We start from the raw sequence: 18360 nt of genomic DNA, 5'->3' as shown, positions 1-18360 counted from the left end.
ATTTCTAACCCCTTACCCCCTCCCTTCCCCTCCCACCCCACTATATCCAGAGTTCCTGTTTTCCTCCCATGCTCTCCTTCCCTACCCCACCATGAATCAGCCTCCTTATATCAGAGAAAACATTTGGCATTTATTTATTTGGGGATTGGCTAACTTCACTTAGCACTTTCTTCTCTAACTCCATCCATTTACCTGCAAATGCCATGATTTTATTTTCTTTTATTGCTGAGTAATATTCTACTGTGCACAAAACTCAACTCAAAATGGATCAAGGACCTAGAAATAAAACTAGAGACCCTGTGTTTAATAGAAGAAAAAGTAGGCCCTAATCTCCATCATGTGGGATTAGGCCCCAACTTCCTTATTAGACTCCTGTGGCACAAGAATTAAAATCAAGAATCAATAAATGGAATGGAATCAAACTAAAAAGTTTCTTCTTAGCAAAAGAAACAATTTGCGAAGTGAATAGAGAACCTACATCTTGGGAGCAAATCTTTACCCTTCACACATCAGATAGAACATTAATCTCCAGGGTATATAAGGAACTCAAAAAGTTAAACACCAAAAAACAAATAACCTAATCAATAAATGGGCCTAGGACCTGAACAATCACTTCTCAGAAAGAATATACAGTCAACCAACAAATATATGAAAAAATGTTCATCATCACTAGCAATTAGAGAAATGCAAAAGATTTCATCTCACTCTGGTCAGAATGGCAGCTATTATGAATACAAATGACAATAAATGTTGGCAAGGAGGTGGGGAAAAGGTACACTCAAACACTACTGGTGGGGCTGCAAATTGGTGCAGCCAATATGGAAATCAGTATGGAGATTTCTTGGAAAATTGGGAATGGGACCACCATTTGACCCAGCTATTCCTCTCCTTAGTCTATACCCAAAGGACTTAAACAGCATGCTACAGGACATAGCCACATCAATGTTTATAGCAGCACAATTCACAATAGCTAAACTATGGAACCATCCTAGATGCCTTTTAATAGATGAATGGATAAAAATAAAATCTGGTCCATGCTATTATAAAGAGTTGCTCAGCAGCAGTGAGACTTTTAACATCAAAATTTTAAAATTTTTAAAATAATTTTGTGGCATTTTGTGGGGTAATGTGAGGTTCTGTTTTCTCATTTAATTTTTTTTTAAATGAGAGAATAAAGTTGATATAAGCTGGAGAATCATGAGCCCTAAATTTTAGAGAATGGTCCAGCATTATAAAAGTATTTAAAGAGTAAGAAGTGACTTAATAAACATTTTTATTTGGCCTAGAGAATTAGCAAGTTACCTGTTAGTCATGTGAAGATTGTAAACTCAATGTTGTGATGAAGAGGGCACCACAGTAAGAGAAAGCCTAGTTTTTATCAATTATATGACTTACCTTTGTCTCCAGTAATGTGCTGAGCAATAAAATTATGAAATGGGATCAGTATACATACTGAAAACCAGTTTTACAACTTTTTGTTATATATTATCTTATTATCTTAAATTAGCTTACATTTTTATATTAGAATTTGTACTTGTGTATTTCATTGACAGACTACAGTTGTAAGGTTTGTAAGGAACAATATAAAATGAAATTAACAAATGTAAAACCATTTAATTTTTAAAATAGCTATAAACCAAGGAACTATTTTTTATTATAATTTTGAACCTTCACATATGTGTGTGTGTGTGTGTGTATATATATATAATATTTTGTTTATTTTAGAAATATAATAGTCTTTATATAAAAATTTTGGTTTTGAACTTAACTTTAAATTAACTTGAATGATTATCTTTACCTGGAATGAGATGAGAGGCAGAGTGTTATTTGCAACTAATCTTTGTTTCTTACTTGAATATTCTTTTACAAAATTTTTATATATAATTTTGAATCAATATGAATGAGTTAACATAAGTTATAATTATATCTGAAACATAAAACAGACTAGTTAAGAGAGCTTTTAACTTCCTCTTTAGGAAGAGTGGTAAAGTGTTTTATATTGTATATTGTTACTTTAAATAAAACAGGCTCCCTTTATTGTCTTTTAGAAATATAGTTTACTTCTCAGTGTAGAGAGTAACATAAAATTTTATAACTTATATTTATTTAACTACAAGACATTAAATGACATAATTAAATTTTCAACTAATTTGATATTTTATATAAGTTTGTAAGAGACCACTGCAGTAGAAATTTTTTTTAGTTTGAAGAGCAGTAGCTTAGTAAAATGTTCCTTTAAATCTTATGATTTAAAGAGGTATATTTGAGAGACAAAAAATTTTAAGTGTAGAAATAAATAACAGTATCACAAGTACACTGATGCTTTTATTTTAACCAAATTCACCTTTTTAAGAAAAATTTGAAATCTGGAATGTAATGTGATACCTTAAAGTACCAGTTATTGTTTAACCAAAATCGTACAAATCTTACGTCATTTAAAACTAATTTTTTCCTAAATAATAAAACTCAACAGACATAAGAAGTTATTTTATTGAAATGAGAATAGATTACTGTTTTAAGCATTTATTTCTTCTCATTCTTTACTTAACAGGCATCTGTGAAAAGATCTTATCTATGCTTGTAAATAGGCCTCATATTAGAAACTTAGAAGAAAGCCAAGCTTTTCTTTTTCAAAAGAGTAAAAAATCTTAAATAACTTTAGCTGATTGTGTTAATTATATATAACCAATTTAATTACATGTAAACTTTTTGAAATTTATTTTATTCAAATTTTCTTTCAATTTACTTAGACACTTACAGCCTTTTACCTTACCAGGTGAAAAATTTCTTAGACCCTTACATATAAATCACACCTGACAGAAGCTTAGCTCCTAGCAACTTCATTCTCAATGAGAATATAGATAGCAAAGGAAATTTAAACCTTTTTTTCATTAACCAAGTTATAAGCACACCAAATGTTTAAATATATTTTAGTTGAGTGCTTGATGTTTCTATATTTAGTAGATGATATTTTAGCATTTTAACTTTGTAAATTAATAAGTGTCTCCTTTAATAAAGACATATAATTAATTCTATTTACCTTAAATGTAACTTACTTATTCTTAACTGTAAAAGACAAGACATCAAAACAAATGTAGATAGCAGTATTATCTCTTTCCTGTTGAAGAAAATTATTAGAAGAAAAGGATAATTATCTTTTCAATCCAAATTAAACTGAATATTTTATAAGTTACTTGAATTAATTAAAAATATATGTTTGGATCCATTTTTTAATTTAAATTTCAAATTATGAGCACAATCATTTATTTACAAGTCATATTTAATAACACGTAATATAGACACAAAGACAACACATTGTGTGCATACAAAATAGACAAACAAAAAATTTTATAACTTTTTTATCCATGGAGCTCCATAGGTTGGAAGCAATGCTACAAATTTTTATGAAAGCTTTTATTTTATTTAACCTGTTTAGAAATTAAGATAGAGCCAATCACTCTTTTATGATTTAATTATAAGGCAGGTCTGTGTAGATGGAAATACCAGATCTGAAATCGGACAATTATGAGGACAATGAAATAAAATATTTCAAATTGCTAACTTATTGATGATTGCCAGATTCATTCCCAGCATTAATCTCTCCTGAAATTGGCCTTTAACAAAGACAGAGTGAAAAATCTGTATATTAGATACAATAAAACTGATTAGAAAAATACATTAATTTAGAAACTGAAAAATAAAACGTGTACACTTAGAATCTTTCCATTTTTCTCTCCTGGTGCTTTTTAAAAAGAAAGGTGAGTTATTAAAAAAAGAAGCGTGGTCAAATCAGAAACAGTTTTAGTTTTAAAAGCTAAATTTGTCCCTCACCTTCCCTGGTCATAAATCCTGTATGATTTCAGCCTCTGCACAAACACAGCTCTGGCTTGGTTTTTGTTTGTTGGTTGGTTGGTTGGTTGGTTTTGTTTTTTGTTTGTTTTTAACAATCAGGCAGCAGCAGGCAGTTTCTGTTTGATTCACTGTTAAAATATCTCTTTCTGGAGTTTTATCTCCAGGAAGGCTGAGAAGTTTTTTCTAAAAGACACCCCAGAGTTTTAGCTGTTCCCTCCTGTTTCCCCTTTCCACTCTCAGAAAACAAAGACTGCAGCTGAGAAGGGGAGGGGCTAGAAGTAAAGCAGGAGGCTGAAGATTCATAGTTAACATTTTGTAGTCTTTAAAATCAGAAATTGTGTTAGAACCCAAATATTTTACACTATGACAAGGTGGATGAAGACAATTTCTTAACCACAAAATAAATCCTCCCACAGGGATTTTGTCCAGACTCTCAGTGAAGAACAAACACCAAACTTCTCTCCATTCCTGTGCTATGCTCTCTGCAGGCAAATAAGCTGTGGTGGAAGGCAGGCAGGCAGGCTGGTACCCTCTGACATCATTCTTAAAGCTAGCAATTGGAGACTCTGTCGACCATATCACACTATCTCAATCTGAATCCAAACAAAGTTGTATCCAAGTCCACATTCTTTCTGCATTTATAATCCTGCACTTGGGTATATTAGCTGAATTACAGCCAGCATCCAACTCTCTGCCAAGTCTTTTCCAAATATGCAAATCAAGTGATCCATTCTTAAAGAAACAAAGAAAAATTTTAATAACAGATTCTAAAAGGGGCATCAACTGGGTCTTCTTCATTCTAAGCATATAATAACTGTTTAGAGTTTGAATTCCCGGTTCTTAACATCAAACTATCTTTTTTTTTTTTTAAAGAGAGAGTGAGAGAGGATAGAGAGAGAGAGAGAATTTTTAATATTTATTTTTTAGTTCTCCGCAGACACAACATCCCTGTTGGCATGTGGTGCTGAGGATCGAACCCGGGCCGCACGCACACCAGGCGAGCGCGCTACCGCCTGAGCCACATCCCCAGCCCTCAAACTATCTTAAAGATACCTCTCTCCACTCTCTCTTTCTCTTTAGTTTTACTAATGTCTGTTTTTCTTGAGGGAGCACCCAAGCACCAACTTGACATTTTTCTTTCTGAATTCCAATGGAGTATCCCTGTTCCAGGCACCAATGATCACCTCTGTCCTACACGGAGAGAGAATAAGTAGCCCTCGGACGTGTGAGCTGGCTGGAAATAAAAGGCTGGAAAATTATTAAAAACAAATAATACAAAAAACATTGAAAACCTTTTTTAAAGCAAGTTAAAGTTGAATATGCAAAAATCAATTATATTTTATATACCTACCAATGAAAACTATAAGCACAAAATTAAGGCAGTTCTATTCACAGTAGTGTCAGAAAGATAAAGTAGGAATAAGAAAAGAAATCCAAGAGCTTTACTTCAAACCTTTCCTGAAAGAAATTAAAATGCTATATAAATGGAAAAGAATCCTATGATGATAAACAAGGTGAATTGATATTAAGGTCACAATATTTCTCAAATTCTGGTAGAGTTTGTGCGATCCCTATCAAAATTCTACATGGCATTTTCTTTTTAAAACTTATACAATTCACTAAAAAATTAATAAGCAAATGTAATCAGATGACCTGCATTAGCCAAAATAGTTTGGCAACATAAAAGAAAAATTTATACAGCAAAAGCAATCAACAAACTCTGGTATTAGCATAAGGTTAGATATAAAAATAAATGGAATAGATTTAAAAGCACAAAAATAAATCCCTACATTTATGTACATTTTATTTGATACTCTTTTAATCAATAAATAATAGTGGTTTACATTTATAAAATATAGTATAATATTTGACACATAATTTTGTAGATAATTTCAGGTGGACACATATGCAAACTCAGAAAGTGGAGTAATTAAATGAAACTAATTAATAAATTCATTATCTTGTCTTTTTTATGCTGAGGCATTTGAAACCACTAATTTATTTTGAAATATATATTTTGTTGACTTTAGTCACTGTACAATACACTCAAAACTTATTATTTCTGTATGACTGGATTATTTTATGTTTGATCATCAACTCTTCATTCTGTCTCATCCTCCCCAGTATATGATAATTAGAATTGTACTCTGTACTTCTATGAGTATAACTGTATTAGAATCTAATTATTAAAAAAAAAGATACTGCAGGATTTCTTTTTCTGTGCTTGTCTTGATTCACTTAGCATGTCTCCTAGGTTCATTCATACTATTGCAGATGACAGAATTTCCTTCATTTTAAAGAATGAATAGTACTCATTTGTATGTGTGTACTACATTTCCCACCATTTTTCTGATAAGGGATATTTAAAATAATTTCATTGCTTAGCTACTGTGAATAATGTTTCAATGAGCATGGAAATGCATAAGTAATTTTAACATTGATTACTTTTGTTATACACTCTGCCATGGGATTATTTTTTCATGAATAATGAGAATCAGTCATAATTCTCTATTTATTTAGGCAGTTTAATTTCTCTTAGCAATGTTTTTTTTAAATTTTTTTTAATATTTATTTTTTAGTTTTGGGTGAACACAATATCTTTATTTGTTTTATTTTTTTTCTTTTTTTTATTGGTTGTTCAAAACATTACAAAGTTCTTGACATCATATTTCATACATTAGATTCAAGTGGATTATGAACTCCCATTTTTACCCCAAATACAGATCACATCGGTTACACATCCACATTTTTACATAATGCCATATTATTAACTGTTGTATTCTGCTACCTTTCCTATTCTCTACTATCCCCCCTCCCCTCCCCTCCCATCTTCTCTCTCTACCCCATCTACCCTCATTGTTATACAAAATTACATATAAGAGGTTGTGAGGGGAATGGGAAAATAAACAAGGAGAGAAATGAACTGCCATGGGATTATTGCATCATATTATATTTATTTTGTATTAGTTATTTTTATTTATATGTAACACTAGAATTCATTTTCACATAATTATAAAAGCATAGGATATAATTTCTCTAATTCTTTCTGCAGCACTTTCCCTTTCCCTCAACTCCTCCCTCTCCATATTTCATTCCCTTCACTATTTTTAACTGTTTTTTTAGATAACTTCATACAGTTTTTTCCAAAATGACAGCACTAATTTACATTCCAACCAACAGAATATAAGAGTACCCTTCTCTCTACATTCTCACATTTATTATTTTCATGTTTTGATAATATCTGTTCTAATTGGTGTGATGTAATAATGTGAGTTCCCTAATGATTAGTGATGCAAAATATTTTTTCTTGAACCTCATGGTCATTTTTATGTATCCTTATGGAAAATGTCTACTTAGGTTCTTTGACCATTTTCAAACAGGCTTTCTTGTCATGGAGTTGTTTGACCAACATATTTTAGATATTGAACCATTTTCAGATATGTGGTTAAGAAATATTTCTCACACTCTGTAAATTGTCTCTTTACTTGGCTAATTATTTCCATTGTTGTGCTGAAGTGCCTTAGTTGGATGTAATCCCTTCATCTATTTTTTATTTTATTACCTGTCCTTTTGGGATTATATCCAAAACCAAAAATAAACAAACAAAAAAAATAATTTCACAGAGCAATGTTGTGGAGAATTTTTCTGTGATTTCTTCTAGTAGTTTTACAATACTATATATGTGTGTGTGTGTGTGTGTGTGTGTGTTTCATTTTGAATTTATTGTTTGACAACTGTATATCCAGTTGGCCCAACAATATTTATTGAAAAGACTTTTTCCAATTTTGTATTATTGGCAATTTTTTTTTCAAAAATCAAATGATCATAAATTGACCATTAACTTGTGACTCTACATTCTGTTCCATTCTTCAATATTTACGTTTTTATACCAGTGGCTTGCTGTTTTTAACTACAATCATTTAGAATATATTGGAATTGTGGGATGCGATTCTTCCAGCACTTTTTTCTTTTTATTCAAGATTTATTTGGAACTTTGGGTTCTTTTATGGTATCATAGAAATTTAAGAATTTTTTTCTATTTATGTGAAAAAGTGGAATTGGATTCATGATGGACATTTTATTTTCACTTTACTTAATATGGACTTTTTTACAATGTTAATTCCTACAATTCATTAATACAAAATATATTTCCATCAGTGTTTTCGTGAATTTTGTTCATAAATGTTCCATCATATGCATGTCTTTCATGTCCTTGATTGTTTAGTTCTATTGTAAGTGGTAGTATTTTCTTAATTTCCTTTTTTAATATTTATTGCTTTATGTGGTACTGAGGATCGAACTCAGTGCCCCATGAGTGGTACTGATTTTTGTATACTGATTTTTTTAACCTGCAACTGTCCTGAATTCACATATCAATTTTAATATTTTTTGATTGAACCTTTAGTTTTCTATATAAGATTTTGTTGTCAACAAACACACAATACCACATTTTAATTTTTTTTTGGTTTCTCTGTTTAAACTTTCATTACGATTGAAAAAGAAATAATGAGAGTCTACTTTCTTCAATATTATTTCCTCATATGCTTTTGTTCTTAACCTTCCATTTCAGTAATTTTATTTATCAAGGCTAATTATCTTTTTTCAAAATATTTTTAGTTGTCAACAGACCTTTATTTTATTTAGTTATATGTGGTACTGAGAATCAAACCCAGTGCCACACATATGGTAGGCAAGTGCTCTACCACTGAGCTACAACCTCAGCCCATGGCTAATTATATCAATGACAGGCCATAATTCTTGCCAGTCTTCTTTATTATTTTATTAGTGACTTATACATGATATTGGAGTTCACTTTGATGTAATCATGAAACTATGGAATATAGGGAGGCATCCAGCACCTCATTAGGGGGTTCTTTCTGCTCAGGAGGATGTAACTAACCTAAGAAATTAAAGTATAGAATAATTAGTGAAGAACAAAAGACAAAGTTGGATTTAGTTCTAAACGAGGGAGTACCTGATAGGTCCAATCTAAAGAGGAGTTAGAGCTAGACAATTAGAAAATGGCTCCTGCGGTTTATTTAAGGGGGTACATCAAAGGCAAGGCTAAAATTTCAGTGATGGAAACTTATTTCATGGTGTCTTGCAGTCAGCAAGTTGATTGGCATCTTGGCAGATCACACCCACCTCTGAGAGGCTGTATGGCTGGGTGGTTGTAGCAGGTCAACCCATCTCTAATGCTGTGTGGGTGGGACTAGGCATAGTTGGAATAGGGCTCACAATGTGTCTGGGCAATCTTAGCCAGAGTAAATGTCCACTGAAAATTCCCAGACACCATATTGTCCTATTCACTAGGCTGTGATGCTGATGTAGTCCACACACAGCCCATGGATGGCTCTCAAAATGGAATATACTTTGCTCCAATCAAGTGGGCAGTACTTCCCATTTCCCATTCATCCTCTATCCCCCTCTTTTCTTTCTTCTATTTGTCTTTCTTCTATTTATTTATAGTTTTTTAAAATTAATGTTTTATAGATACACATGAAGGTGAAATTCACTGTGATATCTTCATGTATGGACATAGGATAGTTTGGACAATTTCATTACCATTTCTCCCTTTCCTCATTTCCCACCCCACTTCCTCTCTCCCCTTTCTCTATTACATTGATTCCCTATTTTCAAAAGGTTCCTGACCACTTTATTTTTTTCCTTAGTTTTTATTATTTATTTTTATTTTGTTATATATAACAATTATTTTGACATAATTACAAAAGCATGGAATATAATTTGTTCTAATTCAGCCCCTAGCACTTTTCCCTCTCCTTCCTCCCCCACTCTCCTATCTCTAATCTTTCTGAAATATACATAATTTTTTAAATTAGTGTCTCATGGATACACTTGGTGTAGAGATTCACTGTGGTATTTCACTTAGCATGATGTTCTTCAGTTCTCTTCACTTACCAGCAAATGTATATTTCATTTTTCTTTAAGTCTGAGTAAAACTCATACATATAAATATGTATATATATATGAAAATGTGATTGTCCATATATCACATATATGTGATATATTGTGTGTATATATATATGATATATAGATGCATTACATATATATCACACATAAATATATAAGTCATATCACATTTTCTATATCAGTTCATCTGTTGATGGGCATCTGGACAAGTTCCATAACTTGGTTCTTGTGAATTGTGGTGCTATGAATATTGATGTTACTGTAACAATATACTAGTCTGATTTTAGTTCTTGTGGACAAATGCTGAGGAGTAGGATAGCTGGGTCATATGGTTCCACTCCTTATTTTTGATATACAAAACTATACAAAATTGCATCCTCAAGAACATACATAAAGAGGAGATTCAATGTGGTTTATTCCTATATGTACATAGGAAATGTAGGTAAGATTCATTCCACTATTCTTCCCTTTTCCTTTCCCTCCTTCCTCCCCTACAATTCCCTTTATGTGCTGCACTGATGTCTTTTCTATTTTCTTGGATGTCTTTTCTATTTTCTTGGACTCCCCCACTTTTTCTTTTTATTTTCTTCCCCTTTTTTTGATCTAACTTTCACATGTCACAGAAAACATTCAAATATTGAATTTCTGGGATTGCCCTATTTCACTTGGCATGATATTCTCCAGTTCCATCCATTTACCAGAACATACAATATTTTCATTCCTATTTATGATTGAATAATACTCCATTGTGTGTGTGTGTGTGTGTGTGTGTATGTGTGATTTTTTTTTATCCATTCATCTGTTGATGGGTACCTAGGTAGGTTTCATAGATTATGAATTGTGCTGCTATAAACATTGATGTCTGCATCCACACAGTATGCCAATTTTGGAAATTTTAGATATACATGGAGGAGTGGGATATTTGAGTTATATGTTGGTTCCATTGCTAGTTTTATTAGCCATTTCTATAATTCTTTATAGAGTGGTTGTACTAATTTGCAGTCCCATCAACAATGTAAGAATGTACATTTTTCCACAGCTTGCCATTATTTATTATTGTTCTTTTCCTACTTCACCTCCAATGTAACACATTATATTGCTTATTTATTTTTATGAGCAATTAATTTATTTATTGTAATTAGGTATGTATTACAGCAAAATGCATTTTGATTCATTGTACACAATAGCAGCACAACTTTTTATTCCTCTGGTTGTACATCATGTAGCATTTCATCATATTTGCAGTCATACATGTACCAAGGGTAATGATGTCCATCTCATTCCACCATCTTTCCTGCCCCCATGCCACCTCTTCACCTCTCCTTCCCCTTTTCCCCATCAAGGTTGCCCCATTTTTTCCATGCCCCTCCATTATGGATCAGCATCCACTCATCAGAGACAATATTTGGCCTTTTTTTTTTTTTAGCGTTGGCTTACTTTTCTTAACACAATATTCTCCAACTGCATCCATTTGCCTGAAAATACCATAATTTTATTCTCTTTTAATGGTGAGTAACATTCCATTGGGTATATATACCACAATTTCTTTATTCATTCATCTATTAAAGGGCATCTAAGTTAGTTCCACAGGTTAGCTATTGTGAATTGAGCTGCTATAAACACTGATATGGCTGCATTATAATACTATGCTGATTTTAAGTCCTTTAGGTATGAACTGAGGAGTGGGATAGCTGGATCAAATGGTTGTTCCATCCAAGTTTTTAAGGAATCTCCACACTGCTTTCCATATTAGTTACACCAATTTGCAGACCCACCAGCAATGTATGATTTTTAGTTTTCCTGCACATCTTCGCTAACATTTATTGTTGTCTGCATTCTTTTTAAAAATATATATTTTTTTATTTTTATATGGTGCTGGGGATTGAACCCAAGGTCTCACACATGAGAGGCAAGTGCTCTACCACTGAGCTACAACCCCAGCCCTGTTGTCTACATTCTTGATAATTGCCATTCTGACTGGCATGAAATGAAATCTTAGAGTAGTTTTGATTTGTATTTCTCTAATTACTAGAGATGTTGAACATTTTTTCATATATCTGTTGATCAAATGTATATCTTCTTCTGGAAGTATCTGTTCATCTTATTGGCCTATTTATTGATTGGGTTGTTTGTTTATTGTTTGGTGTTGAGTTTTTTGAGTTATTTATATATCCTGGAGATTAGTTCTCTGTCTGACATGTGTGTGTCAAAAATGTGTTCCCCAAATGTAGGATATCTCTTTACCATTCTCATCCACCATTCTCACTAGAGTGAGATGAAATCTCAACATAGTTTTTCTTTTCTGCTTTTTTTATAGTCACAATACCTTTACTTTATTTATTTATTTTTATGTGGTGCTAGAATCAAACTTAGTGGCTCATACATGCTAGGCAAGTGTTCTACCACTGAGCTACAACCCCAGCCCCTCAATGTAGTTTTGATCTGAATTTCCCTGATTGCTAGAGATGTTGAAATGTACATATATATATTTCATTTGTATGTCTTCTTTTGAGAAGTGTCTGTTTAGTTTTATTGCTATTTATTAATTGGCCTATTTATTATCTGGTGTTAAGTTTTTTGAGTTCTTTATATATTCTGGTATTAATGCCCTGTCTGCAAAGATCTCACATTATGTATGTAGGCTCTCACTTTACACTCTTAATTGTTTCCTTTGCTGTGAAGAACCTTTTTTAATTTGATGCCATCACACTTAGTAATATTGGGTGTTATTTCTTGCTCTTCAAGAGTCTTATTAAGGGGGCTGGGGTTGTGGCTCAGTGGTGGAGCATTGATCTAGTATGTACAAGGTACTAGGTTCTATCCTCAGCACTACATTAAAAAAACAAATAAAAAAGAGTCTTATTAAGGATGTTGGTGCATATGCTAATACCTTGGGGTGTTGATCTTACATTTTATTATACCTGTAGAAAAATTCTGTTGTAATTCCTAGGTTTTTGATCCACTTTTAGTTGACTTTTGTGCAGGGTGAGAGATATGGGTTGAGTTTCTTTCTTCTACATATTGATAGCCAGTTTTCCTGGCACCATTTGTTACAAAATCTTTTACCCAATGTATATTTCTAGTACTGTTGTCAAGTATCAAAAAGTGTCTAGGGCTATTTCTCCCTGTGTGCTCTATTCTATTTCATTGACTTCGTGTTTGTTTTGGTGCCAGTGTCATGCTGTTTTTATTACTATGGCTCTGTAGTACAAGTTTAGGTATGGTATTATAATGCCTCCAGAATTGCTCTTCTTGCATTGGCTATTCTGGGTCACTTAGTCTTCCAAATAAATTTTAGAACTCATTTTTCCAGTTCTATAATGAATGCCATTGATATAAATATTTTTACTTTTTAATGTTTATCTTTAATTGTAGTTGGACACATTATCTTTATTTCATTCTTATGTGGTGCTGAGGATCCAACCCAGGGCCTCACACATGCTAGGCGAGCACATTACCACTGAGCCACAACCCCAGCCCTGCCATTGGTATTTTGATGAGGATTTCATTTAATCTATATAGCCCTATTAGTAGTATGGCCATTTTTGACAATATTAATTCTGCCTATCAAAGAACATGGGGGTGTCTTTTCATCTTTTAAGAGCTTATGCAATTTTCTTCTAGAGTGTTCTGGAGTTTTCACTGTAGAAATATTTCACCTCCTTGGTTAGATTTATTCCCAAGGTGTTTTTTATTTGGTTGGTAGGTTATTTTTTTTTAATTTGAGATTATTGTGAATGGGATAGTTTTCTTGATTTTTTTCTCAACAGATTCATTGTTGAAATATAGAAAAATTGATTTATGAATGCTGATCTTGTACCCTGTTACTTTGATCAAATTTTTACCACCTCTAGAAGTCTTCTGGTTGAGTTTTTGGATCTTCTAAATATGCTATCATGTCACCAGGAAAAATAATTCTACCTCTTCTGCCTATTTTAATTAATTTTATTTTCTTGGTTCATTGTTTTGGCTAACATTTCAAGAACGAAATTGAATTAGAGGGGTGAAAATGAATATCATTTTTTGTTCCCAATTTGAGAAGAAATGCTTTCAATTTTTCTTCATTCACTGTGTTGTTGACCTGGGGTTTGTCATATATACCCTCTGCATTGTTGAAATAAGTTTCTTCTATCTCTAGTTTCCCCAGTCTTTTTTTAAACATAAATGGATGCTGAAATTTGTAGAATAGTTTTTTGCATATATTGAGATAATCATGAAATTCTGATCCTGAACTCTATTTATTTGTCCATCAGGAATTTCTATCTTTGACGTGTCTTTGGTTTTGGTATCAGGGAGATACTGGCTTCATAGAGTGAATTTGGCAGTTTTCCCTCCCTTTATATTTCATGGAATAATTTGAGGGGGATTGGCATTTGTTCTTTCTAAAGATTTGATAGAACTCCTACTGATCTTTGGCATTTCTTTTTTGAAAGGCTTTCAATTGCTGCCTCAATTTCATTTCTTGATATTGGCCTATTTCAGTTTTCTTTGTCCTTATGGCTCAACTTTTTAGGTCATTTGCATCCAGAAATTTGTCAATATCTTCTACTTTATTGAAATACAAATTTTCACAATAGTTTCTAAACATCCTCTGGACTTAATGTGAGTCTGTGGTGATATTTCCTTTTTCTTCACATTTTTTTTTAATTTTGGTTAGTTTAGCTAAGGATGTATCAATGTTGTTTATCTTTTCAAAGAACCAACACTTTGTTTTATTGATCCTTTGTATAATTTTCCATTGCAATTTTATTTATTTAGGCTCTGATATTATTTTCTTCTTCTACTTATTGTGGAATATTTGAATTTTTTCTGGTATCTTGAGGTTTAACATTAGATTATTAATTTGTGATCTTTCCACTTTTTTATTGTAGGAACTCAGTGAAATAAACTTTCCTCTTAGAACTGCCTTTATAAAGTCCCATATATTTTAACATGTTAAGTCACATTTCTAAGTTTTTAATGTCCCCTGATTTTTTTGTGATCCATTCTTTATTTAAAATTGTATTATTTAATATCCAGGTTTAAAATTGTTTCTGATTTTATCTTGTCATTATATCTAATTTCATTCCACTGTGATCAAATAGATTTCAAAGATTTTATCTATCCTTTTTGTATTTTTAAGACTCGTTTTGTGCCATAAAATATGATCTACTTTAGAGAAAAATTGATGTGCTCTTGAGAAGAAAGTGAATTTAGTTGTTGATGTATGAAATATTCTATAGATGTCTTTTAGGTCCATTTGTGTAATAGTGTTGTTTAGCTCTGAAGATCTTGATTTTTGTTTCCATTACCTAATGGTGAGACAGGTGTGTTGAGATCACAGTGTTATTGTATTTTTGTCTATTTGATTCCTCATACTGAGAAGGATTTTCTTGTTGTTGCTGTTGTTATATATGCATGTACATCAATGCTTGGGGTATAAATATTTGCAATATAACTTATTGGACGATTCCCTTAACCAGTATGAAGTGACCTTCTTTCTGTCTTCTGATTAATTTTGACTTGAGGTTCACTTTGTCTTATATGAGAGTAGCTACCCCTTCTTGATTTAGTTTCCAAGTGCATTTCATATCTTTTTTTCATCCTTTTATTTTTCAGTCTATGTATATCTTTGCATGTAAGGTGAGTCTATTATAAACAATATATGATTGAGTCTAGTTTTGTAATACACTGTGACAGTTAATGTCTGTTGATTGAAGAGGTTAGACAATTTGCATTCAGTGTTATTATACAGAAATCTTTATTTTTCTTTTCTTTTAATTTATTTTAAATATTTATATCAAGCTTTATTCTTCTTTATTTGACTGTTCCTGTGTGATTTATTCTTATTCTGGTTTTCATGTTTAGTCTTTATATCGTTTGCATTAAATATTCCATTTTTATAGTGAAATCTTGGTGGTTATGAATTCTTTTAGTTTTTGTTTATTATGGAATGTTTTTATTCCATCTTCAATTCTGATGAGTAATTTTGTTGAATAAAGTAATCCTGATTGACACCTATTTTCTTTAAGGGTTTGGTATACATTGTTCCAAACCCTCCTGACTTTGAGGGTCTAGGCTGAGAATCAGTTGAAATCCTAATTGGTTTACCTCTAAATATAACCTGCCATTTTCTCCTGTTGCTTTTGAAATCATATCCTTATTCTGTATTTTAGACATTTTCATCTTTCTTTGAAGGATTCCAGAATTGAACGAAGTTGAATAGTTTTCTCCAACTCTTCCCACCCCTCATTAGAGGGGTGATGTGGTCAAGTGAAACAATTCTTCTTGCATCTAATGTGGCTTTTCTTAGTTATGTGGTCCAAACAGGTTTCTCAGCCTCTTTTAATTTCAGATATATTAACAAATATTCTTATGCATGAACACTTGCTGTATGCGTTTTCTTGAGAAGCACTGAAGCTGGAGAATTCTATTCTTCCATCTTGCGAAATTACCATTTCTACTGTTCTTGCAATTTTTGATACAGGTTCCAAGACAATTCAATGAAAAAATAATAATCTTAAACCTAAATGATACTGGGAAAACTAGATATTCAGATGCTAAGAATAAAGTTGGACCCCTACCTCAAAGCATATGCAAAACCTTATTTAAACTGAATCAGATGTCCAAATGTAAAGGGTAAAACTTTAAAATATTTAGAAAAACACATGAGTTAATCTTTTAGCATTGAGTTAGTGAGAGCTAGGAATAACCAAAATAGGAAATCAATAGAGATAAAAAACAGATTAGTGCTTGCTAAGAGTTCGGGTAGTACAGAAATGGTAATTAGTAAGAAGTTATTTGGGGGATGAATATCTTAGGATACGGTAATGATTGCATCATACTCTAAGTTTTTTAGACAATTATTGAGTTCTATATTTGAAAGTGAAATCTTAGTTTATGTAAATTATTCTGCAGTATAGATTCATAATACAAATGACTAATGCAAATTGATATTACAAAACGTTCACAAATGAATGGAAAATCTGAGAATACATTACATATCTGGGAAAACATTAGCTTACCCTAGCATTTACTCTGATGTTTTTTGAAAATACCAGAGGGTACAATTTAGAAATAGTATACCGAGAAGACCCTTGTGCTCTCATTCACATTTTATTTATGAGTTCAGTTATGAGACAACATTTTATTAACAAAGTAACTTTGAGCATGTTTTCCTACTTCTCTATTCAGTCATCTTATCAGTAAATAAGGTTAATATTGCTCTTATCATGAGTTTGCTGTGATACTTCATTTACTACACATAAACTCCCTACATGTGTCATCAGCAGATGGCAACCCAAATTATGCTATAGCTATTATTCTCATTATTGACCAAATGAAGGGTGAAATAAGTTTTCTAAAACAAGTTGACTACTCAAGTTTTCCCTGTTTGTTTTCTTTAGGTGTCTTCAATGCCCTTGGTTTGCCTGTGACTCAGTGTCCACTGGGTTTGAATGCCAAAGGACTTCCTGTAGGCATCCAGGTTGTGGCTGGACCCTTTAATGATCATCTTACCCTGGCTGTGGCTCAGTACTTGGAGAAAAGTTTTGGTGGCTGGGTATGTCCTGGAAAAGTTTAGCAGGATATTTTCCAAGGTCAGAGTGTGTGTGCACATGCACATGCACATGCATATATGTGCATGCATGCACATTTCTATTGGTTGCATGAAATCAAGCACCAGCAAGCATGTAGATTGAAAATATTTGGAGAATATTTTTCTTTCTACTTTTATTTCCTGCACTAACTTTTGTTTGCATTATAATGGTAATACTTGATTTCCACTTTACTGGATAAGGTGTACATGTAAATGAATAAGTGTAATAAAGTTTAACAGATGATGAGATGGTGTCTGATTTATTTGCAGTGTGGAAATTAAAGGAAGGAATTTATTCTTTTTTTTGTTGATGAGGCTGCTTTAAAATTTTTTAATTGGTTGTTCAAAACATTACAAAGCTCATGATATATCATCTTTCATACATTTGATTCAAGTAAGTTATGAACTCCCATTTTTACCCCAAATACAAATTGCAGAATCACATCAGTTACACATTCACATTTTTACATAATGCCATATTAGTAACTGTTGTATTCTGCTGCCTTTCCTATCCCCTATGATCCCCGCTCCCCTCCCCTCCCATCTTCCCTCTCTACCTCATCTGTTGTTGTTCAATTCTCTCCCTTGTTTTTTCCCCCCGCTTTCCCCTCACAACCTCTTATATGTGATTTCGTATAACATTGAGGGTTTCCTTCCATTTCCATGCAATTTCCCTTCTCTCTCCCTTTCCCTCCCACCACTCGTCTCTGTTTAATGTTAATCTCATGCTCTTCCTCCCTGCTCAGTTCTTAGTTGCTCTCCTTAAACCAAAGAAGACATTTGGCATTTGTTTTTTAAGGATTGGCTAGCTTCACTTAGCATAATCTGCTCTAATGCCATCCATTTCCCTGCAAATTCCATGATTTTGTCATTTTTTAGTGCTGCATAATACTCCATTGTGTGTAAATGCCACATTTTTTTTTATCCATTCATCTATTGAAGGGCATCTAGGTTGGTTCCACACTCTAGCTATTGTGAATTGTGCTGCTATAATCATTGAT

The 18360-nt window shown here is 32.4% G+C and overlaps 1 protein-coding gene across 2 annotated transcripts in view; it reads left to right on the top strand.

Moving 5' to 3' along the window:
• The window catches only part of Faah2 (fatty acid amide hydrolase 2), a 135364-nt gene extending 117758 nt beyond the window's left edge, over window positions 1-17606 (top strand). For both annotated transcript variants that reach the window (XM_021721339.3, XM_005342200.4), the window contains one exon: window positions 17169-17606. In XM_021721339.3, the coding sequence (XP_021577014.2) occupies window positions 17169-17344 (176 nt within the window). In that variant the 3' untranslated portion in view covers window positions 17345-17606. The remainder of the gene's footprint in view (window positions 1-17168) is intronic.
• Window positions 17607-18360: the final 754 nt, after the last annotated feature.

Source organism: Ictidomys tridecemlineatus, chromosome X (assembly GCF_052094955.1).
Source record: "Ictidomys tridecemlineatus isolate mIctTri1 chromosome X, mIctTri1.hap1, whole genome shotgun sequence".
NCBI lineage: Eukaryota > Metazoa > Chordata > Mammalia > Rodentia > Sciuridae > Ictidomys > Ictidomys tridecemlineatus.
The sequence above is the reverse complement of the archived record's forward strand: the minus strand, read 5'-3'. Positions and strand labels throughout refer to the sequence as shown.